The 26,065-nt window shown below is 35.5% G+C and overlaps 2 protein-coding genes across 7 annotated transcripts in view; one reads left to right on the forward strand and one right to left on the reverse strand.

The window, feature by feature from the left end:
* Positions 1–2,499, reverse strand: part of LOC115219688 (putative uncharacterized protein DDB_G0277255) — a 526,870-nt gene extending 524,371 nt beyond the window's left edge. Inside the window, exon 1 of the mRNA XM_036509471.1 lies at positions 2,358–2,499. The gene's annotated coding sequence lies outside the window, so the exon portion shown is untranslated. The remainder of the gene's footprint in view (positions 1–2,357) is intronic.
* Positions 2,500–2,505: 6 nt separating this feature from the next.
* Positions 2,506–26,065, forward strand: part of LOC115219756 (vacuolar protein sorting-associated protein 41 homolog) — a 181,590-nt gene continuing 158,030 nt past the window's right edge. For 2 of the 6 annotated variants that reach the window (XM_036509711.1, XM_036509712.1), the window contains exons 1-2: positions 3,662–3,712; positions 14,651–14,674. In XM_036509711.1, coding sequence (XP_036365604.1) covers positions 3,677–3,712; positions 14,651–14,674 — 60 coding nt within the window. In that variant the 5' untranslated portion in view covers positions 3,662–3,676. Of the gene's footprint in view, positions 2,524–2,990; positions 3,079–3,661; positions 3,713–14,650; positions 14,675–26,065 lie in introns of those variants that run through there. The other 4 variants (XM_036509713.1, XM_029789996.2, XM_029789997.2 and 1 more) reach the window with 4 other exon arrangements.

The following is a 26,065-nucleotide window of genomic DNA, read 5'->3' on the forward strand; positions in this document are numbered from 1 at the left end:
TTTAGCTGCATCTATATGTCCCTGTGAAATTCAGTAATAATCATTGGGAAATGGTAACACTGTTTCAGTATAGACAAACATCACCAATTATGTGCACACACATACGCATGATATTTTATATATACATTTATATAATAAATATATTTAATACACACACTCACATATGCGTGTATATGAATACATGTGTGGGTGAGTGTGGTGTAACAGTTTTGTTTACACCAAGATCAGCCCTCATTGAAACTATGACCAATGATTCCAAACCATAATCAAATCCACACACACACAAGACATAATGTATGTTATCAAACATGTCTTTTTTCCATATAGTTACGTATGGTTTAAAGATCTAGCTGCTATTTTTAACAGGTAGGGCAACTACAAAGTGACTCACGATGACTTGTGGAATTTATTACTACTATTTTACTCCAGGTCAACGACGATTGACCAAACCTAAGCTCTAAGGCATTCCAACCATGATCATCTCATCTGTTTAGGGTTATGTAAAACGAAAGTATCTAATGTTTTCTGTCCTGATGCAGTGTTCTATTGGCTGCTACTTCTAGCAAATAGAGTGACCACATTAATGTTCCTTCATTGGCTTGAGGTGTTTATTGTAATTGTTTAGCTCAGGACAACTCTGACAGAGCAGACTTGTGACCGAAGACAGTCTCATCACGACTATATTATCTGGTGTGTCATTCAATAGTATAAAGTGGTGTTGTCTTTTTTTTGTTTAACCCCAGGTCAAACCCAATCGCACAGATCTGTGGTTAATGACAATCCAGCCGTGATTATCACATCTTTTAAGGACGACTACATTATCGGATGTCTTCCGTTTTTTTCTTCTTTTCCGTGTCTTAAGACGTTTTGATGTAATGCACTCGGTAGTTAGCCCTGGTTCAAGCCGATGACGCAGACCTACGATCTAAGGCGAACCCCGACGTTGTGTTTATTGTACATAATCTGTAATGGATGTAGTTGTAGTGTGGTGTCGAGGTAAAAAAAAAATATATATATTGCAGTGTGGCCTCCGAGTCTAGTGTTGTTGTTGTGGTGGAGGTGGTAGTGGGAATAATGTAGTGTTGCTGTTGGAGTGTCAGTAGTAGCAGCAGCTTCTTGGCTTCACATCTTAAGTCTTCTTTGACCAAAATCAGTTTTGTGGCTGCTCTTACTACTACTACTACTACTACTACTATTACTACTAGCACGACGATGACAACAGCTACAGTGATCAACATCACTACTGTTGTGGTTGTTGTTGTTATAATGGTTTTAGGCGGATACCCAGAGAATAAGGGTTGGAACAAAATGGTCGAACTGTGTCTCCCCTATAAATTATGATCATGTCAAGGCACAACCTTTGTTTTAATTTTGAATTTCGTCGAAGAACGGCAAAAGAAAAAAAAGTCTTCAGGAAATGATAGATAATGTAAATAAATAATATAAATTCACGAATTAATAAATAATAACAACAGCAATTAATATCTTAACTTTTTCACGGGGGTTAATAACAGAAATCCAGTTGAACAAATACGATTATATAGAAATAAATAAACAGAGAAAAGAAATGGGTTGTCATACGATTGTATGGAGAGAATTATAAAATATAAAGCAAAACATGATCAGAAAATACCACGGATGAACCGATATCTATTTAATTGTAACAATATTAATATTATTATTCGTATGGTCTTCATTTAAAATTGAGATGTAAGAAAACAAACAAGATCGATCATCTTCCCTGATTTACTTTGGGTGAAAGAAAACGGGATGTAGTGTCGTTCATTCTTTTGCCGAGAAAGAAACATATCAACGGACGTAAATGAATGTAAGAAAGAATAGCTCGAGGCGGGAGTTGCCGGGAGCTTAGAAACTTAAGTCGGCTGCAGTTGTGTTTGATTAAATAAAAGGTAAATAAAGAAACACTACATCAAACGAACAAACAAATAAATAAATAAACGGCAAGTAAATGTGGATGAATGGATGTTAATGTTTTCACCTCCTTCCACATCCACCTCCAGTAGCTGAATAAGGATTATCTCACAAGATAAATATATGTAAAGGTATAGACACACACACATACATACATAAACTGACAGATCTACAGATGACGGGTGACCACTTTATAAGTTATTGGCAACTGAGAGTTGATCCTCCACTTTGTAACCAAACTATTTACAATCACGAATCTATATACATATATACACACACACATACATACACATACATATATGTATAGTCATATACGTAGACACAACAGACACGCACCACATACATAGGTATAAACATATACACATGCATTTTAATAAATTATGTTAATGACAAAGTGTCATAAATAAATATTAGATTAATCCTACCTTACAGGCGTGATGAAGAAGAGAAGCGCCAGGTGAAAGAAGACAATGGTCCAGTGAGGCGCTTCTCAAACGACTGGTTAGACTAGATAAAGACTAGGGTTATTGAGAACAGCGATGTTTTATTAGCTGCCACTTATGGAGTCGGCAGAAGTTGTGGAAGAACATGGTAAGGGAGCGCATATGGAAACAGTGTGGTAACAGACGATTCAATTTACTTTGATATTTATTCGCTTAAAAAGGAATTTGAATAAAAAATTTCACTAAGATAGAAAACCGAACATGAACCTCATTAGATATTATTAAACAAAATGTGATGTTAATTCGTTGATAATTTTATATCGGTTTTTCTTTGAATTAATTTGTCCTACGAAATAATGTTTTCTCCCCGACTAAGTGCGTGAGCCATCTGGTTTGACTTTAGCTGTTGTTTGTGCATAATTAACCTAGAAACACACGAATTGGAAATATGTATTTTTAATGTATTAAAATATGAAATAAATAAGCTAATTATCGGAAGGAACTATTTCTGCTGGCTGTGAATAAAAAGCAATACAGTTGCTATTTAAATGAATTCGTCTCAGAAAAAAAAAAGTGTTGTAGCTAAGAGGTGGGGAGGGAGGAAAACTAGCCGGAAGTTTACTGTTTTTGAAACGGAAGTAGCAATCACGTGATACAAACATTAGCCAAAATGGCAGACACGGATTCGGGCCAAGTCGAAGAGGTAAAGTAATTTTCAGCTTTAAGCATTGAATGTATGGTATAAATTTTTTTACCTACCTCAGTCTATTATATCGGCCGTATTGTCATCTATGTAATGAAATATCCAGAGAAGCGTTACAGCATGATGTGGTTACGCAAAGCAACACTGTAGAAAAACTCATATTTTATGCTAACCTCACCTAAGAAGTGATATGCACAGCTGTTGTTCTGTCTAATGACAAACACTAAAATAATGTATTTCTTGCGGTTGTATTTGTGGTTGTACCGCTCGTATTTATAAGTTTGTATGATATCATTTTCTTTGTTCTGCACGTCTTCTTGCTATCGATTGTCTTTCTAGTCTGAATGAATTATTATTAATAGACGTAAAATACATCGATTAAAGTAGGAGGACGCGTTTCATGATCCGCCCATTTAACTTTTCACTAAACATGTTCAATCGACTTTAATAAATTACTTTACATATATATATATATAATATTGTGTGTGTTTATATTAGATATATGTGTGTGTGTAGAAAACTTATAGTAGGAAGCTCTCTTAAAACGAGTATTTCAACTTGTTTTATTTATATGTATTTCGTTCCACTATTTACTTCAATGGAAGACTTGGGGGGAAATTACGCAGGGACACGGGTACAATTTACTTCACCGTTTTTTTGTTTGCATTAAAATCAACCCTTTATCATACGCCGGCATGTGGATTTTGTTTATTCTTGTTTCTGTTGTTATAAATACCCCGGGTAGGTAATGAACTCGGGTATTTATTGTTGTTATTATTAGTGGGGCGGTCAGCTGGCAGAATCATTAGCACGTCGAGCCAAATGCTTAGTGGCATTTTATCCGTGTTTACTTTCTGATTTCAAATGCCACCGAGGTTGACTTTGCCTTTCATCCTTCCAGGGACGATAAAATAAGTAGCAGTCGAGCACTGGAGTCGATAATACCGACTTACCCCTACCCCTAAAATTATTGGTCTTGTGCCAAAATTTGAAACCATTATTTACAGATGGCAGGGACTTGCAGAATGGTGGACATCCGTTCTATTTTCGGTGAAACGCTGTATTGAATTTGTGTAGAAATCTCGTCCAAATCACTAAGCCTACATTAATATGCTAGATTGATTATATCTTCCTCTAACAAATAAAATGAAAACAAACCATTATTACAACTTGAAAAGATAGTAGTCAGAGTCAACCTCAGCGAGATTTGAACTCAGAACTTAAGCTGTTGACCTTTACATCGTGAGTTGATATCTTGTTGAGGTCGACTTTGCCTCTCATCCGTCTAGTGTCGATCAGATAAGTACCAGTCATGTACTACCTTCGATGAAGTAAGGCATCAATCAAGTATTTAGGGTTCCTATAAAATGACTGCACACGCCCTCACCCGACTCCAAAGAAATAGTTGTTTGCCTTCTGCTTAAACAAGAAGCAATTGTTAAAGGGTGGTGAATTAGCAAAATCATTATAGCCTCGGACACAATGCCTTAAAGTGTTTGTTCCACCTCTATTTTTTAGTTAAAATCCTACAAAAGCCAACTTTGCCTTCTTTATCCATTTGGTGTTGATAAAATACAATGTCAATCATGTAATAGGGTCAATGTCATTAATGAGTCCCCTCTCCAAAATTTCTGGCATTGTGCCTAAGAAGCATTATTATTATTAAGACATGAGCTGGCAGAATTGTTAGCACATCAGAGACAATGCTTAGTGCTTTCTTCTAGTTCTTTACCTTTTGAGTTCAAATACTGTCAAGATCAACTTCGCTTTTCATCCTTTCAGGGTCAATAGAATATAGTACCAATCAAGTTCTGGGATTAACATAATCAGTTAATCCCGTCTTGCTAAAATTGCTAGCGTTGTGCCAAAATTTGATACATTATCATTAAGTGATGGATTGGTTGAATCATTAGTGTCAGACAATCTCATGTGGTATTTGTCATGGGTCTTTATGCTCTGAGTCCAAATCTCAACAAGATCAGCTTTGCTTTCATTCTTTTAGGGTCAATAAAATAAAGTACCAATCAAGTTTTGGGATCAATTTGATTTACCCACATCTAAATTCAATAGTAAAAGTATTAGTGGTTAATTGGGTTCAGGTGGATTGACTGTAATGCTTACTTAAAAAATGCAGAGCTCTGTTCCAGTATCGAAAATGATTGTCATAAGGATATTTTTTTTTTGTCATTTATTTTGATTCTTAAAGTCATAACTAAGATGCTGGATTAAATGCATTGCTTATAATTTGCTTACATCATTCTCCAGTTTGAATTCCATTTAATTCCATGAAATATTGAGGCCAATGCAAGTTCAAGTGCAAGTAACATTATTGCAGTACCTCTCACAGTACTGAGTGGTGTTCTTGCTACAAACACAAATATCCTTGAACACATTAAAAAAGTGGCCACTTGGCTGATGTGTTAAATATTTTCTCAGTCACTTTCATCGCTATTATAAAGGTTTCTATACCATCAGGCTGTATACCACTTCTGTTCTGTCCCATTTGTTGTATCCATTCTATACCTCTCACCAACTTCTATGTTTCATTCACCCCAACTTTATGTCAGATCATGTACAAAACCCAACTGCAACCATCTGGAATTTCATCCCCTGAACTGAACATCAGCCACCTTGATCTCACCTGTCTGGAAGTGATGCCTGTGAAAGTCATGAGCATCACCTATCCTTGTTTGTATCTTTTTGAAAGTTGTTGCATTTAGGCTACTGATACTTTAGGAAGGTATTATAAAATCTGTCCAATTCTCCAATATATGTGGCCTTTGTGCCAGAAATTGACATATAAAGTTGTTTTTTTCTGTTTTAATCTTGTGACTTTATATTTTATTTATTTTTTGTAAAGAAATGTTTGTTCCATATTTTCTGTTCAGTTTTCATGTTATGTGTTTATTTATTTATTTATATATTGTTTTTTTTCTTTTGTATTATTATGCCTTTATATTATGTACCAGTCAATGTCACAGTTATGTGTAAGTATGTATGTACCTCCCCACTTTAATGTCAGCAGTGCCAGTGCATGTGTCTTCAAACGAATTTTGAAATAGAATTTCTTTACTGGACTAAATAACTCATTACATTTAGTTTTTTTTTTTCATATGTCTTAAAGAAAACATGCTAAACCAATGGAATAAGAATACCAGTGGTTGAACCCATCAGCCATACCATCATACCATTCCTTTCATTATAATTGTGACATTTTGTTAGTGTAAGAGATCATTATTATTACATTACTACTCTACAAGGCGGCGAACTAGCAGAACCGTTAGCACGCCTGGCGAAATGCGTAGCTGTATTTCGTCTGCCATTACGCTCTGAGTTCAAACTCCACCGAGGTCGACTTTGCCTTTCATCCTTTCAGGGTCGATAAATTAAGTACCAGTTATGCACTGGGGTCGATGTAATTGACTTAATCCCTTTGTCTGTCCTTGTTTGTCCCCTCTATGTTTAGCCCCTTGTAGGTAATAAAGAAATATGTTATTACATTACTACTCTACTTCAGCAGTAATCTCTTTTTTTTTTTTGCACTTCTCTTTTCTTCTTTTGTCACAAGTTTCATCATATTCAGCTTTGTATCAGCAATATGTGGAATAATCTTTGATCATGAACCTCTTGGATTTGTGCAAGCTATCATTGACAAAAATATCTAAAATGAATTGTTAATACGATAATTTTTTTCACACTGCTGTAAAGTGGTAGGCAATAGAAAGGGCATCCAGTCATAAAACACAATATACACAGCAACAAAGATTAGCAGTTTTCTAAAATGTGGGTATCAGACAACAAAGGAATGCAACAACATAAGAGATTATAGTGGATCACACTTGTCCAACCCATGACAGCATAGAAAAACAGATGTAAAATGATGGTGATGATTGACCTAAAAGATTAAAAATTTTCTAATATTTCCATCTTCATCATATTTTGATGGGATTGATCTGTGATTAATGTATAAATTGAACATCATCGGGGAAACTTTTTATCTGGATAACTAGGCAAATTGGAGATAATTTTGATAAGAAATTTCTAAAGAACTAATCAAATCTGTTTGTTGTTGATGTGGTATAAAATCTTTTTAGAATTACTATGTTACCCAAATTAGTATTTGTTCAATTCAACCTAGAACCATAGAATCTGTAGCAGCACTAGGTAAAATTGATAAACTCAAATGCTACATCTCTGTCAAGAAGGCAAACTCACTCTGGTCATGTTATTGCTGATTTGAGCTATCTACATCAGTGGTTCTCAACAGGAGTCCATATCAGATTTTGTTGTTAAAATTTGTGTACAATAAACTGGTTATACTTCTAAAGTACACAAAATATTTAGATTTTCTTTTATACAAATCCTAATGATATTTAATTCTAAAAATATAATAGGGTTTATAAACATCGAATGGCTAATTGGATCCACCCAAGTAAAATAAGGATCAAAAAATGGTTGAGAACCACTGATGAACATAAAGACAGCTGTTTACCAAATTCCAAGGTCAATCACCATTTTTCTGTGACAGTGAGATGGGTGACAAGTGACCTCTAGATCATCTGGAATTTGAATTTAACTGTCAGGTGCATGTGTGGATGTGTGGTTGAGAAGCTTGTTTCCCAACCATGTGGTCTCAAGTTCAGTCCCACTCTGCAGGACCTTGGGCAAGTGTTTTGTGAAATAGCTCTTGAGTCAACCAAAGCCTAATGAGTGGATGAGATAGACAAAAACTGAAGAAGCTCATCATATTTTGAGTTTGAATGATTGTCCATCGATACCTTGCTTGCTGTAAGCGTGTCCACCTATTGTATTATCAAAGGTATGAAACTTATTGCCTGCATTTAAATCCTGTGTATATTGGTTTCAAATTTTGACACGAGGCCAGCAAGTTCAGGTAAAGGGTAAGCAAATTACATCACCTCCAGTGCTCAACTGATATTTATTTTATCGATCCCCAAAGGATGAAGTGCAAAATCAACCTCAGCAGCATTTGAGCTAAGAACATAAAGACTGAGGAAATGCAACTGAGCATTTTTCCCAGCGTGCCAGCTTACTGCCTTCCAAATCCTGTGTGTATTAAATGAGATATACATATATGTGTGAGTATACCCTTGTCTTGACATCACATAATAGTTGTAAATGAGCATTGCCATCATACAAACGATGTTGTTCATTTCCAGTCTTACATGAAAATTGTGCCTGGCTATGGGAAAATATAACTTTACTTGTAAACAGGTGAGAGTTGGTGACAGGAAGGACACCTGCTTATAAAAAAGCTGTCTTAACAAATACTCTCTGACTCTTACAAGCATGGAAAAGTGGACATTAGATGATGGTGATTAGCATTACAATCCCTCTAGAGATCAAAGTCATTCAGAGTTGTTGTTGTTGTCTACCCCTGATCAGTGCAGACTGAGCAACCCTATAGTATGTAAGTAGTCTATTACATTACTAGATGAGATCTGCAAATCCATTGGCCTTGATATATCATTCTTCTGTCAAGTGGAAGACAAAATCATTTGTGTTCTAATATGCGGGGATTTGTTGCCTGGTGTATTGTATGACATTCTTGGTATTTTGCTTTTTTTTTCTCCCCCCCCCCACTACCCTTAGCAAAGGTATCAAGATTGACATGATTGCTATGTGATAATTGTTATTCCTCTGCACTCATTATTGATGTTAATTATTCTAGCACATTTAAGACAAATTAGTTTATTAAGGTTCTATTTTTGTGTTTGTTTTACCCAAATGGCAGGCATAGGGTTTCGAGGTTTGTGTTGTGATTGCTACACTTGTTTGTTTAGTTCCAAGCCAACCTTGATTTAGCATTCCATCCATGGCCATCCCCCTCTTGGGAATATGTAGTATTGCATTATCCAGTGTAACCTTTCCTTTTTCACAAACATAAAGGATGATTTGAAGGATAATTGGTTGCTGTTTCTAGCAGGTCAAGTGACCATATAGATTGGTCATGGACACCTTTGCAGCCTGCAGGATTTTCTGAATGCCACACTAAATGACAAATTACCTGGAAATGTTGTAGTAATGTAGCCCAACTGATGATGAGCCATATCTCATGCAGCCTGTTTATGAAATGATTGCCTGTGCCTGATACAGATGTTCCCTTATTAGCTTACTTGGTATTGTTGTTATCTCCTGATGCTCCCTTATTGGCTCACTTGATGTTGTTGTAGTCTTCTGTGGTGTTTGAAGTTGATTGCATGTGTGTTGATTGGGACTATGGGGATTAACAATTTTTTGCAGCAGTGGTCTTCCACTCAATAGTCTTGTGTTATTGCATAGGTGGTCAGTTAATGTTGTCTTTGCAATTCACACAATGCTATGAAATTTGCTGGTGGGGGAGTACCATTGGAAGTTGAAATCTTTCACAAATATGTATGAATTTTACATCTTGGTGAAAAAAGTCTGCAAGAACATATAGTTAAGTGCAGGTGAGTATGTCCATTGTGATGAGCCAGTAAAGTTAAGTTAGTAAGTATAAAGCTTTCCTGCTAGCAATAAATGTGTGACAAATAATTTGTGATGCAAGTGATGCGTATTTCTGTAGTGGTTGTATAGTTCAATCATATAGAAGATAAACTTTTAAAATATCTAAAGCCAGAAAGTGAGATCTGAAGTGTTATACAGTGTAATTAGTGACACATTTGCACTGCAACCATTTGAGACATTTTTAAAGAAATGTCAGAGGCCTTGTGGTTCTATTTAATCTCAAATTAGTGCTTGTAATATAACATCCAGATGAATGCATGACTGTGGTAAGAAGTTTGCTTCTCAAATACGTGGTTCCAGGTTAGTCCCACTGCATGGTACCTTGGGCAAGTGCTTTCTACTATAATTTGTTAAGATACAGTCATTTTGTTATCATCATCATCATTTAACCCTTTAGCATTCAGATTATTCTGTCAAATATAATATTTATTCATCCATATTGTTTTAAGCTAATCATGTATTATTTCGTGGCTTTAAGATTTCCATGATGTTATCACCTGTTTTTAGATTGACATTATAGGTTGGTGTGAGATATCAAATCTGGGCAGTTTTAACAGAAAACAGGTAGATTATTTGGGCCAGTTATGGCCGGTTTAAACACTAAAGGGTTAATGTCCATTTCCCATGCTGGCATTAACTGTAGTATTCATTTAAACACTAGGTACTTACTATATTCTTGACTTTGTTGCAAATTCCTCCACAGTAAAAATGTGATGCATAATTTCTGCATACCCAATTATATGGTGTTGTCTCCTTAACACATACAATGGAAATGCATTCCCAATCTTCCCATTCAGTAGCAGACAGTATGTGTATACACCAGATTAATAATGATAAATATATTTTGCTAAAATCTTCATTATTTTCAAAACTAATTTAAACAAAGACGGTGTATTTCAACAGAAATGTGGTAACAAAACAGGTTAATACTCAACACTTAACCAAAGGTTGTATAAAGCATTTTCATTTAACCCTTTTTGACTATATTTCTAATGAGCGAACTGCTTATCTGTTTCAGTTATTTTTCAATATTCTTTTCTCCTGTTAGTTATTTCTGTTTATCAAATCCACTCACAAGATATCAGTCTGGGACTATATAGGATGACATTTGCTTAAGGTACCAATCCAGTTTTTGAAGTGGTTTAGTAAAATATTTGCAACTTCATGTATATATTATGTAATATTTATATCAGTCATGATACCGTTCACACTATAACAAGATATTCATTTAGATATGAATGATGATGATGATTACTTTGGCACAGGTGGAGTGGGACAGATTGTTGCTAAAAGGACTAAAGTAGGCTAGATAATAACTAGTATTTGACACTGAAGATATATTTTATCTAGAGGACTTCAAGGGACATGAAAATATTTCTTGGTTCTAAAGAAACACTTAAATCTCTCATATAGTTTAGCTATATTGAGAATATAGTGCTTTGTAGTGACATCCATATTTGATTTGTATGTATTCGAAGAGTTTGTGTGTGTATATGTATATATGTGTGTATATATATATATATATAATAGCATTAGTAATGCACATTCCTTGTATAATAAGAATTTACACAGTTGCAACCAATGCACATTTGAAACCTCTTTCACTCTTCTTACACATTCTTCACAATATATGTTTTTAATGAACTATCCTTACAAACACAGTCACATTGCATGAGTAATCATTTGTTGCACTGTTAGTGCATGTATGTCACCATTTCACCATAATGTGTACATCTGTGATGTTTGTTTGTTGCATTACTGATGTGCATCTGTTGCAAATTTGAATGAATACCTGGTGTGTATGTGACCAAGACAATTGTTGAACCATATAGGTGCAGCTATACATAATACATAGCCTGTGTAATATCTTCTCTATATATCTGATACTCTTCAGGATCACTGCTGTACAATTGAAGGTTTAAAACATATCTGGAGACCATTAACTTAATGTGCATCTGTATGTTAACAGTCAGTAAGCATATTTTGTGTGTATCAATGCTATTCATTAATTCTATTTGCAACAAGTTTTCGTTGCACATTTAGATCCCCTTGTGTTGTTGTTTTTCCCAAGCTCGGCCCTAATCTAACATGCACATCTCCTAGATATACCTTTAAACTGCATCCAATTGTGGGACCCTGGTTTGGGAGTTCCAGGGTTTTAAGGAGTGTGAAATCTCCTCTTAGCTGTTCCCAGGTCTACTCTGACCCAGAGCAGTAGCACCTCTCAGGGCCCAGCTATAGGTTAATTTGCATGTTATAGCATAGAAGAAACTCCAAACACAAACCCTCACTACCTTGTGAAAGAAAAAAGCTAGAGAGGTCAACCTTAACAAAAGGTTAGCAATTCAAGGAGTGGAGTCCCCCAGGCAGTCAGGTGCCCTCTTTGACTCCCTTCTGGCAACTCCAGCATAGGTGAAGCTTTCCAGCCCTGTAAGGCAGTTCACCCCAATGTAAAACTTACAGCATGTTGTTCACTGCAACCATCTCAGCATTCTAAGCCACTGTGGTCAGACCTCTAATTTTAAAGAATGATTTTGGATTGCGCAGACTGACTCTCACTTTGAAAATACTGGGTGCAGGCAGGAGGAAAAGGGATTGCTTTACATAGCCACTTGAGGGCATATTACTCTTCTTCATGATCTTCAGACATGAAGAAACTGCCATCACATTACCATGCAAGCAAGTACCTACCTATTTCTGTGAGAATTGAGGCATACAGTATTGAAGTGTCCTACCTGGAAACATACCATAATGTCTGCTATAGATTTGAACTCACAGCTCATGAGGTGGTAGCCAATACTTTATTCATTTGACCACAACGCTTCTGCAGATTTCCTTTCCATCAACAAACCCTCTTCATATACAAGTCATGACATTGGCCTTTATACTAATAAGTATTTCTGTTGTTTTGCTTCCCAGAAGAAAATGCCCCAGTGTGTTGTTAGACTTGGTAATAAGGGCCTACATCAACATGAATATAATTGGAAATTAAAACAAAAGTTGTGTGGTTTTGTAGTTTAGCACCAGGTCAACCCACATCAAGCAGATCAACAATCAAACGAATGTCAGCTATGACTGCCCATTCTACTTCCATTTTTGGCTATATCTTGGATGACATTATCTAATGAATGTCTTTGATTTTGTTAATTGGTGGGCTGAGATTAAGGGAGACTTAGTTATTGTTTCTAGGAGGTCATGTGATCATATAGAGGTCCCCTTGTGTTGTTTTGCCTGAGCTTAGCTTGATGAAATCTAACACATTTCATCAAGATGTTTCAATCATGTAGTCATGTTAGGGATTAAGGTAAAAGCTATTATAGAATATTGTGTTGAAATAGACCCTAATGTTTTAGATGGGGCTCTTTACTGTGATGGACCTTGGTTAAAATGATAGTCTCTCCTTTATGAACCCTTAATTTGAGTTAATAAAGTTTTAGTTTTATTTTAAAGCTGCTATGATGAGGAGAGTCAGTGTCCATAATCTTTTTGGGGACTTTCTAGACTGGAGAACAGATACAAGATGAAGTTGACATGAGATTTTTATGTTCATTTTAAAAGCTTTGTGTAATTATTATTATTAATAAATAGTCCTCGTGACCTTTTTCTTGACAAGCAACTTGTGGTAAGATAGCATGTGTTGTGCATATAGGAAATAGCATGCGACTAGTGTACTTGGCAGATTGTGCATTGTCATGGAATGCAGATTATGCATTTTATTCAGGAAATAGATTAATGAATTTGAGAGAGTATGTGGTATGAGGTCAGTTTTGCTCCTCATCATTTCAGAGTTGATAACATAAAGTACAAGTACTAGGGTTGATATAATTGATGAACATACTTCCCCACAAATTTCAGGACTTGTAATCTATGCTAGAAACAATTATTATTGAGAGTGGTATGTTGGTAAAATCATAAAAGCATTAGACAAAATGTTTTGCAGTGCTTTGTTTTGGTCTTTTAATTTCTGAGTTTAAATTGTACTAAGTTTGACTTATTTTTACTGTAAACAATTATATGACCAAAGAGCAAGTCATTGGATTCTCTTGTGCTGCATTGGTGGCAGTAATAATTAATTATTAGTTCTCAGCCAGGTTTTCCTTCAACTTCTTATAACTGTAGTATTATACCTTAGGGGTGAAAACCAGATGTCTTATTTCTCAGTGACCATTCTGACCCATCACAAAAATTTTAATGTGGGAAGCCAGAAGGCTGCACCAGGCCCAGTTTGATCTGGCAATGTTTCTACAGCTGGATGCCCTTCCTAACGCCAACCACTCCATGAGTGTAGCACCCACTACACTCATGGAGTGGTTGGCATTAGGAAGGGCATCCAGCCGTAGAAACATTGCCAGATCAGACTGGACCTAGTGCAGCCTTCTGGCTTCCCAGACCCCAGTTGAACCGTCCAACCCATGCTAGCATGGAAAGCGGATGCTAAACGATGATGATGATGATGTGTCTCTGTGGTCAGTTGTCTCAGCTGACCACATCTCACCATGACAAATCACAAACATTTGCAATGTGATGAATAATTACTTTGTCACTGCTTTCTTTCTGATTGAGCAAACTTATGTTTAAAGTAATTCCAGCCAAGACCATCTCTTCTTTTTTTATATCTCAGTCTACTTGCATTAATGTATACTTCAAGTTGGGTAGTGTGTTATTTGAATAAAAATTTGGCTGCTATTTCTAGCAGGTCATGTTGTTATCTAGAAACTCCCTCGTCGACATTGTTTAGCCTCAGTTCAACCCTGATCCAGCAGACCTAATATCAAAAACATTCCAGCCTATCTCCACATACAAACACACACCTGCAATATGTTTATCTGATGTTTTTAAGATCGTTTATTGTGGATGAGGGAGACTTGAGTGCTATTTCTCACAAGTTAAGTGGCCATGTAGATGTTTGCTTCATGACTTGTGTGTCTCTCCTTTGAAAGACATGTTTAGATATTTACCATGGTATACTTTGTCAATTGATAATCACTCTCTCTCTATCTCTCTTTCAATCTTTCTGTGTTACTATCTTTTGAGTATTATTTCTTTTTCAATTTCTTTTTAGCCAGTCATGATATGGTTTTACCAGGTATGACTTCTTTTTCAATGTTGTGTATATTATTATTATGTTTATTATCATCAATATTATTATTATTATTATCATTATTATTATTATTTCTTCTGTTCCAATGAGTCTTCAGGACCAATCTCTTCTTCCTACACTACATCCTTTCATTAAATTGCTTCCTGCCATCTAATGTTTGAAAGATTTCATTAATCAGAAAGATAAAGGGATAGAGTTATATAGTGTAGTATATATTGTTTACATATATGTATGTATGTATGTATGTATACAAGCACATACATATATGCGTGCGCATGGCTGAATAGTTAAGAAGTTTACTTTGCAATCATGAGGTCCCTGGTTCCATCCTGCTGCATGGTATGTTGGGCAAGTCTCTTTTACCAAAGTCTTGGGTCGATCCAACATTGGAGAGTAAAACTGGGTAGAGGGGAAACTTTGCAGCAACTTGTTGGATGGATTGTACCTGTAATTGAAAAGTCCAGTCCCATCACACACTGTGTCACATTAATTCTACCTGAGAATTAAATTAAAGTACAAGTATCTGTGGAATACCCAGCCATCTACATGCTAATTTAATGAGATAGTTCAGTTGATTAAAAAACTGAATTCTCATCAAAACACCCAATAGATCTTTTTATTTACGTGTGCATGTATGTGTGTACATATGTACCTAGTTTTACTCGTAAGGGTTGAGTTAACTCAAAACTATGGTAAAAATCATTCACCCAACATGTAAAGCAGTTGACATTAGGGAGGGCATCCACTAGTAGAAGCCATGCCAAAGCAGATATTTGAGCATGTCACTGTTCTTAGACCTGTCCACTCCTGTTGAACCATCTAACGTGTGTCAGATTGGAAGATGGATGTGGAAAGATGATGCTGTATGTATATATATATATGTATGTATGTATACTATTATGATTTATTAAATACTTATATATATGTATAAATACACATACATACATTTATATGTGTGTGTGTGTGTATACATATATATATATACACACACACACACATTTTTATTCATTTATATATCCTTTTTCCATGCCAGCATCGATAAGACAAATATATGGCTTGGGTATTGTTTTGTAGCCTGATGCTCCTCCTCCCCACCCCCTGTTGTTAACCTTTACTTGTTTTTTTTTCAAGTAAGGGCTTCCTTGTTCCATATGTCTTTAAAGATGTAGAGCTATTGGACAATCCATTGAGAGGGGAAATAACAACGTTACCATCCATATCGGAGTGATTTTTCAGAGAAGTGCAAATGTCAACAAACACAACAGTGCATGCACACACACATACACACATATCTGTATACATCAGCAATGAGCACCTAAGTATACATGACAGGCCTTCAATTTCCATCTACCAAATTCCATCATTCCTTCACAAGGCATGTCTTATAATAATAGACACTTACCAAAAGTGTTACTTAGTGGAATTGAACTCAGTCACATGGTTCAGAAATATACATGTGTGTGTTTACACATGCATACATACAACAGTGCACATTATTATAACTATGACTGTGGGTTGGGGTCCTTTGTCATAACCACCAAAATCGTCTTCCATTCATTGCATCTTCAAACTCTTTTCCAATCCAATATACAGTACTCACAAGCAGTGATGGTTTACACTTGGAGTTCCTGTCCAAGTCTGACTACCTTCCAAGGTTACTGAGCCCAGACCACCCCATTTATACTACTAATATACTGCCTTCTCCTGGAGATATGCTTTTACAAAAGTTAAGAGTTCTCTCACACCCAGTTGTTTTGCATCACTGTGAACATTTACTCAAAATTTATGTCTTTGTGCTGTTGCTATATAGTCATTGACCCTATATTGAGTTCAGCCATCCTTTTGACAGGTATTGTTTTTATCCTGGGTTTTTATAACAACCTTCTTCACCAGGCAAGACTGATGGTGGAGTTGGTTTAACTCCATACGTCCACTGTCCAAGCTGGCATGGGTTGGACAGTTTAACAGGAGTTCACAAGCCAGAATATTGCACCAGGCTTCACTGTCTGTTCTGGCATGATTTTTACACTGGATGCCCTTCCTAATGCCAACCACCTTATAGAGTGGACTGAGTGCTTTTCATATGGCATCAGCACTGGTGAGGTCTGCTTTGGCACAGTTTTTACAGCTGGATATGCCCTTCCAAACACCAACCACTTTACAGTGTGGATTGGATGCTTTTTATGGGGTACCAGCAGTGGTGAGGTCATCAAGTAACTCATAAGACAAAGATCCTTTGAAAGGTGGGTATTGGAAGAGGTAGCCTTGTGTTAGATGATGAGAGGTTAGAATGTGACAGAGGGACATATATATATATATATATATAGATGTTTGTCCATACATACATGCATAGGTATACATGTGGTGTGTGTGTGTGTGTCTGTGCAGAATCAGCAGAGTGTCAGAGAAAATACTTTGTAATCCACTTTGATTTTCATTCAGCTGAGATATTAGGGTCCATGTAAACTATTATAATCTAGAAGAAAGTGCTCCTGCATGGCTACAGTGTAATGACTGAAGCCAGAAAAAAGAATGAATGGATATATATGTATATGTGTAAACATGTATATATTATGTATACATGCACACTCAGAAGCTTATATTGGTATATGTATGCCTTTATGCATACATGTATTGTTTTGTATGTATATGTATAAATGTACTGCTATATGTATGTGTGTATATGCATACATATGTAGGTATGTTTACGTATGTGTCTATATACTTATATGTATAGGTATATGTATGTTTGTAAATGTATACTCGTGTGTGTATGCTTCTATATGCACGCATGTATATGGATGCATGTTTTTGCACAAGTGCATGCATGCATATGTATATGTTTGCATGCTTAGGCTTACATATTTATATGTACATTTATATGTATGCACATATATACAAAAGTAAATCAAGATTTTGTGAGCCTCTGGGTCACAGGTACTATGTGGCCTCCTAGTAAAAGAAATTAAATATGTTTTTAAAAGGCTAACAACTATTAAAATTCAGACATTTGCTTTTCTTAATTTCTTGGAAACAAATTTCTCCAAAAACATCAGTAAATTGTAAGTTCTTAAGAACATTGTTTTCAATTGCCATGAGAGCAAGTCTGTTGAGTCATATTAGTACCATTGTTTGGTCTGTGTTCATTCTTTATATATTTCCTCTCAAACAAACTCTTGTCTCTAATCACATTATTTATCATTAAACACAAGTGAATACATAATGCAATTTAAACATTAGGGAATGAAGAAGTTAATTCATTGTTATCTACAGGAGAATATAGTATACTAGAAACTTGTAGTGTTTCATACTTGGGCATGAAATTATCAAAGTTTCTTGAAATGAAGCATTTTTGGTATAAATTCATACTCAATGTCATTTAAATAAATCTTTTGAAACTGTTATTGAAACATCTTTTCCATATCTGAAAATTCAACTAGAAAAGAATCAAACAATCAATAAAACAACCTTATATCCTTCATTGCAATAACAAAGAACTGAGCATGACTTATCTAAGTTGGTTAGATATGCTTTCACCTTAAACTTTTGACTTCTAATTTGAAGTTTCAGGCACTGAAGAATAACTGACAAACAATGAGGTGGATCATAAAAGAAATTATATAAAAATTTTTGTATAAAATCAAAGAATGAAATTGCTCGATTGCAGCAAATGCACAAATCAAATTATGAGACTGAGCTTTCAACTGTTACTCTCAGTCCAGATGCATTACCATATGGTTACATTGAACATTAACAGCCAGCCACTTGCAATAAATACAGAAGTTTACATCCGTACTTCATATACTGAAGTTGTAACACTGAAGTTGTAAGCCAAATAAAACAATAAATTCTTAGCAATTGTTTTGTGCCACAATTTATTTAGTTAAACAATAGAAATAGTCACAAGAGTCACCTTGATTTGATGGCTCTTCATCAGATACAAGCATAGAGTGGATATACTATAAAACTATTTTCCTTTTTTTTTTTTTTTTTTTGCTGGAAACCACACTCGAATGTTGAAGACTCACTTTGTTTACTAATTGCATCACATCTTCAGTCTTCAGCCATATTGCAGATTACATCAGCTACAATACTTGAAATATTTCATCTTCATTAAACAGCAGAATACAATGTTTTTTTCAAATTCCAATAGCACCTGCAAAGACATCAACCAGATGATGATATTGAATTCTATACAACCTTGTCAGACACTGTAAGTTTCACGTTGTAACTGCTGTTCAATAGCAAGAGGAAAGGGTTAGAGATCTAATTAATTTCCAGGATTCTGATTATATTCCATAAAATCTCTTGGAAAACTCTTCAGTAAATTTATGACTGGCAGTCACCCAGGTTCCTGTTCTAAGAAGCTGCTCAGAAAACCTATAGACGAAGATGCCACTTTTGCACTGGCCCTTAACCATGACTTGGACTGGTGCATTTGTCCAGTAAAGAACTTATCACAAATGTAAAAGAGGTTTCAGAAAAAGAACAACAAACCTATATAAAGGAAATACACTTGAAAAAGCTACTATCAATGCATATGACTAACAATTATCAATTTCTGTAGTGCCAACAGTTTCATAGATGGGGATGTTAACAAGAATCTCTCACTCCACATAGCTAAACACTTCCTCCAAATTGGCCATGCAACTCAACTTAATTAGACTGTTTCTTCAGCTTTCTGCATTTCAAACATTTCTTTTTTTAAACTTATGAAAAGATGCAGCTTTGGGCTTTTCAGAACTAATGTTCTTTTACAATTCTAGGACATGATTTAAATGATATACCTCTGTTACATTTAAACTTGGAATTTCATTTAAAATGAAAAACACAACAACAAAATCCCTTAGTGTTGCCCGATTTGTTTCTGTGTTGGAAGTGGCCTCTCATATTTTTTTCACACCTGTAATGTGATTTGAAAACAACTACTTCTAAAAATCACCACCTTTTGATGAAATGATATTTTATTGATGGCATTATCCAGCCCTCAGTTTCCATGACAAGCACAAGCAGTAGAAATAAGAAACCTTAGCAAACAACAGCTTGTTATTGACTATAAATGAATGATAAATTGCTATTGCTTTTTATATGTGTATCTACTTCTTAACGCTGAAGCTCTCAAGCATTTTATTTCATAGAATAAATTCTACAGGAAACTGAAATATGGAAGCAGCATACCATCAGATTCCACTCCATACACAAGGATAAGAAATACACTGCATTTCGAGATGATGAAGACATTCTTGTAAATAAGGATACCATTCAGTGTGTCTGTTGCTGTAAACAGTTCTCAAAGAGTGATGGATGATATAAGTAGCAGCTGCAATATCAAAGATATGTTATTGTTGTTGGCAAAACTATTGAAGAATATGATAAGAAATTTAAATGTGAAAAATGTTTCCTAAGAAATTTATTTCAGATGCTAAAAGGCTTAACATTCAATTGAACAATGGCAGGCATCTATCCTTGAACAATGGCAGGCATCTGTCCTTGAACAATGACAGACATCTATCCTTGTTACCAAGGATAGAAAATGGAAAGCAGCTCTTCACGGCTTGATCCAGAAAGTTAAAACCCATTGTTGATTTCATAGCACCTAACAATACTAAGCAATGGAAGCAGCTTCTAAGTTTACATAGTTATTATTCTAAATGGATGTCCCCTGCCTCAGAACTAATTCTGCCCCTATTAATTCATACTTTTCTATTGCAAAAAAATTACCCCTAGATGTTTATTCATCTGCTTAAACTTTCATTAGTTAATGCCTTTCTCTCTTACCTAGAGTTCCATTACATGCTGAAACTGATGCTTCTAAAGTAACAGTTATGTGTGCCTCTTCACAATGTAATAAACCTGTCATTCTTATCTCAAGTTCTGAATCCATCATCAAATGAAAAGAGGCTACAGTGATCACAGAAAGTCTCTGGAAATGGCAAACTATTTTACTTGGAGGATAATTCGTGTTACACACTGGTTAACATGTTTAGTTATGACAGTAGAGATAAAACAAAACAAAAAAAGATAAAATTTTTTCATTGGCACTTCAGATTATTGTTCTACAATTATGACAAGACCTACATGGTAAAGATAATACAGATTTGATTGTCTTACAGATGCTTCTCTGTAACATCTCAGGGATTTGCTGATTTACGTAAGTTTTTATATCATTCTTGAATAACTGAACTGGCATTGTATCAGATCTAAGGATATACTGTTTTTTTGGAAGATGTTAGAAAAGAACTTGTGATGAGTACATTATGTGCTTGGAATTGAAACCACAATCTATCTTCCTCATACCAAACTCTACAATAATCAGTTGAGCACTTCAGTGTTCACTTCAAAGGTCCTCTGCCATCATCTAACTCTTAACATGGCTTGTTTGTAGTTACAGATAAATATTTAAAGTTTTTCCCCTTTGTGTTTGCAACTTTGAATATGGAACATCCTACTGTAATTTAATGCCTTCAAAAGATAATCTTCATATTTGACGTTCCAGCTTCAATCTATTCAAACCAAAAGTACCAATTTATATTGCAATGTGTTTGTATGTTTTTGCAGAACACTAATAATATTCAAACCAAAACAACTCTATACCACCCTACTGGAAACAGCCAAGTAGAATGTCCTAATAGAACTCTATGAAGAACAAGAAAGCTATGAAACAAATAATGAGGTGATGTTTTAGGGGATGTTTTAATCTTTTTGGACTTAACTAACTAGACACTTCATGAAAGCACTTTTGATTATCTGAACCTGGAGAAGTTTTGCTTGGACAATTTAAACTTAAAGAGAAGTCAGTTTTGTTAATAACATTACACATCATTATACTTACATCAAATAGTCAAATGGACACTGTCTCCACTGAATATATAGCCCCTTCTGGGGGAAAAAATGAGTTTCATGTGAATTTGTTCAAACTCTGATTCCAGTTGTTGGTGATTGCTGTGAAATTGACTTGCAGAAGAATTCAGCACAAACTAGTTCCAGATCTCTTGAAGAATGTTTCATTGATATTTGCTTAAATGACATGCTGAAAAATCAGGCTCAACAAGTATGTGAGTTGGAGCAGTTCTCTGTTAATCCATTTGTGGAAGAAGCAATTATGATTTCACAATTCAAACTCAACAAGGATCCAGAAATCACTGGAAAGACTAAAGCTTTAAACTACCAATAAATGCTCCAAATTGCTATTTTCAATCCAGATACATTATGGTATATTTTAGCTGAAGGCTGATAGCCGACCATTTACAATAGATATGGACACTTACATTTATGTTTCTTTGAAATTAAATGTTTTAGCTGAGTAAAATGATTGATTCTTGGCAACTGTTTCTTGTCACAATAATGTGCAAGATGATTGATATTCATAATATCTGCTCGAAGCAATTTATAGCATCCTGACATGTTTGATTTGTTGTCATAAGACTGTCCTCATAGATTAGCTACATCAATTCCAATTTGTACAAAGAATTTCAAGATGATGTTAGCAAAAGCTTCTCCAATCTATCTTGCATTGGGAAAGAGAGAAAGTGAAAAAGCATTCAATCATCTCATATTCCAACATAGCCAATAACTACTGTCAACTGATCAATATGAAATATATCTGGTGTTGAATAAATGCATATTTGGTTTCCTTTATTTCTTTTACAATGGTTTTTAATTGGAAATATTTTACCATCAGCCACTCTTGATGCTTCTTATTGATGTAGTATGTTTATCACTGATACATATACAGTATATTACTTGAGCCCCTTTTTTAATTAGATAACTTAGAATATTTGTGCTTCACAGCCATGTGACTTGGGGTACAGCCCCACTGCAGGGCAGGTAGGGCAAGTGTTTTCTACTTTTTCTAATCTGTCCCTGGGCTGACCGAAGCCTTGTGAATGAATCATGGAAACTGTAAAAGAAATCCATCATATATATATGTGTGTGTGTGGTGTGTATTTATGTGTCTCCCTGTCTTTTCCTCATCCATAAATTATACACATAACTTTTGCAGTCTTCCATGAAAACATGTCTGGACTAGGGGAAAGTGTTATATTACTTGGAAAATGGGTGAGGGTTAGTGACAGGAAGAACATCTGGCCACAGAAAATCTACCTCTGTGAATCTTGTCTGACCATGGAAAAATAGACACTGGAAAAATAATATGAAGCTTGCTTCCTAACGACATGGATCTGGGTTCAGTCCCACTGCATAGCACCTTGGGCGAGTGTCTTCTACTATAGCCTTGGGCCGATCAAAGCCTTGTGAGTGGATTTGGTAAGATAGAAACTGAAAGAAGCCCATCAAGCAAGGCCACAGTCAAATGACTGAATCAAGTAAAAGAAAGAATAAAACTAAGCGCCTTATTGATAACGAAAATATTTAATGGTCAAAATCTCAAATTCCAGTGGTAATCCCTATGTTAGTCAGCAACAGACAACAGCATCACTTTGTCCAGTAGAGAAGGATATGAAGACCTAAAACCATTGATGATGGTTTTAAGAAACTTACTGTTTCAAACTGCAAAGAACTCAAAATAAATAAAACTTTGATAAAAGAAAAACATAAACAAGTATACAGTCTTGTTAGTACTACATGTTTAAAATAACTTTTTCCTGGAAGTAATATAACCTCTTTATTCTGTCTTAGAAGCAGTACAGACTGGTATTAAATCATTTGCTTTAGAATAATTTGTCAGAGAGTAAATAAGAAAAGGTTGAATAAGTAAGGAATGGCAAGTTATAAAGGCAAAATGAAATGTAAAATAAATATAATAATGGAGCAGCTATAATTATTCTGACCTCCCACAGCTGTCACAAACCATTTCTATCTTGGTCATTCAGTGTAAATGGAAGCAATTTATGGTCCCATTTTTGCCATGATACAACATCAATGTCACCTTAAAAAAAAACTAATAAATAAAATAAATCTTACTGTATAGCAAGACAATGTTTGAAGGCTTTATATATATATATATATATATATATTTTACATATGACATTTTAAAACTGACTCACCTGTCTCCAACAAGATATCTGAATACATGGCTGGTTTGGTGGAGAGGGGAGGTAATAAGAGGAGGGAGCATGTATCTTTTCCTGTCTTTAACTTTTATATAACTTTCACAAATACACACACACGCATGCACACATTCTCTCTCTGTCACTAATGCATATAAAATACATGTGTTCTAGTTTATGGCCATGTGGTTGAGAAGTTTGTTTCCCAACCACATGATTTCAGGTTCAGTCTGTCTGTGCAGCCAGCACATGGAGCAAGTGTCTTTTACTGCAGAAGGCCAAAGTCTTTTGAGTGGATTTGGTTGATGGAAACTGAAAGAAGACCATTGTGTGTGTGTGTTTTTGGTTATATCTGCAATTGTTTGTGTGAAAGTTTACAAATCATCTAGGTACTTGGTACTCTTTACTCTTTACTCTTTTACTTGTTTCAGTCATTTGACTGCGGCCATGCTGGAGCACCGCCTTTAATCGAGCAACTCGACCCCGGGACTTATTCTTTGTAAGCCCAGTACTTATTCCATCAGTCTCTTTTGCCGAACCGCTAAGTGATGGGGACATAAACACACCAGCATCGGTTGTCAAGCAATGCTAGGGGGACAAACACAAACATACATGCACACACATATAGACATATATATACATATATACGACAGGCTTCTTTCAGTTTCCGTCTACCAAATCCACTCACAAGGCTTTGGTCGGCCCGAGGCTATAGCAGAAGACACTTGCCCAAGGTGCCACGCAGTGGGACTGAACCCGGAACCATGTGGTTGGTAAACAAGCTACTTACCACACAGCCACTCCTGTACCTTCAAAGCTTTATGAAATAAGTGGTCCATTACTTTAAAAAATTGGTAAAGGCTAGCAAAGAAGAATGGCACCCTTCTGTAAACCAATCCTTGACATAACATATTCATTCAATCCTTGCAAGCATTGAAAAGCTTGCTTGGGACAAACAAACAAATTTGCAGGTAAAATGAAAGAGTAGCAGGGCATTAAGAAGTATCAACTAATATTTACAGAAAATTATACTGGTGATGGTTGTTGTTGTTTGAGTTTAGCCTTGATGAATCAGACCTACAGTCAAAGATGTTCCAGCTGTGACCATCTTTTTCCCAAATTTAGTGCACCCTGGACTGTTATTTAATGTGTCCTTCTTTTGTAGGAGATTTGATTGCTGTTTCTAGCAGATGAGAGTGACCATATAAAGACTAATTTGTTTGCTTGAGATTCTTTCTTGATGCATGCTGATTGAGAAAGTGCGATATAATGCTTATGATAAAGTAAGACCAGGACCAACATGGGGATAAGTGGTTAGGCTAGACATCATGCTATTGGGCCTTACTGAATCCAAGATAAGTGGATATATACCAAACAAAACATAGTAGGTACCCTACATTATTTACATTTGACAGATATTTGTCCTCATCTTGTTTGTTGTTAACACGTTTCGGCTGATATACTCTCCAGCCTTCATCAGGTGTCTTGGGGAAATTTCAAACCTGGGTTCTCATTTCTGTGGTATTTTTTGATGTGTTATTATTATTATTCAAGTCACTGCCTGGAATCGAACTCGGAATTTTGGGGTTAGTAGCCTGCGCTCTTAACCACTATGTCATATGCCCGTGGGCATATGGTACCCTGTTTTCACTAAGCGTTTTAAGTGTTTATGTAGTAGATACTCTCTTGATCTTCCTACTCTGGACTGGGCAAGACATCAAGGATATAACTGCTGGAGGGAGAGAGGGATGCACCAGCACTAGGCTAGTATTCATTTTCAGCTGAATTAACCGGTGGGGGGCACGAAATGAAGTCCCTTCGTCAAGGTACTTCATTTTATGTGGTAGTATATAACAACCTAGAGGATAAAATATTACACTATTAATTTATGGGTCACATATTTGTATCAGGCTTATGCCATTTTAAGTAGAGTTTATCCAGTATATCTCAATGGAGAAGAGGTACCTGTATAAGGAGAGAGTATATCTCAGTGGAGAAGAGGTACTTGTATAAGAAGAGAGAGAGTTGCTTGACATTCTCTCCAGAAAAGAAATTTGATTTGCAACTGTTTAATACTACATAATCTGGGGATTAAGTATATCAGCTATATAGACCCTATCCCTGTCTTTATAAGTGTTTGTTTACAAATCTATTGTATAGTGATTATGAAGTTAAGATATTACTAATTTAGCAGATTATGGATTCACACAATTTTTCGAACTTTACCACAGTTAAGTAGTCAAAGGCTCTTTATGATCTGAGTTCTGGTCCTGTTGAAGTTAACTTTGCTTCCCATCTTTCTGGGGCTGATAAAGAATTAGTCAGTCAGGTATTGGTGTCTATACAGTCAGTTATGCCCAAATTTGAA

The sequence above is a fragment of the Octopus sinensis genome, linkage group LG15 (assembly GCF_006345805.1).
Source record: "Octopus sinensis linkage group LG15, ASM634580v1, whole genome shotgun sequence".
In the NCBI taxonomy this organism is placed as follows: domain Eukaryota; kingdom Metazoa; phylum Mollusca; class Cephalopoda; order Octopoda; family Octopodidae; genus Octopus; species Octopus sinensis.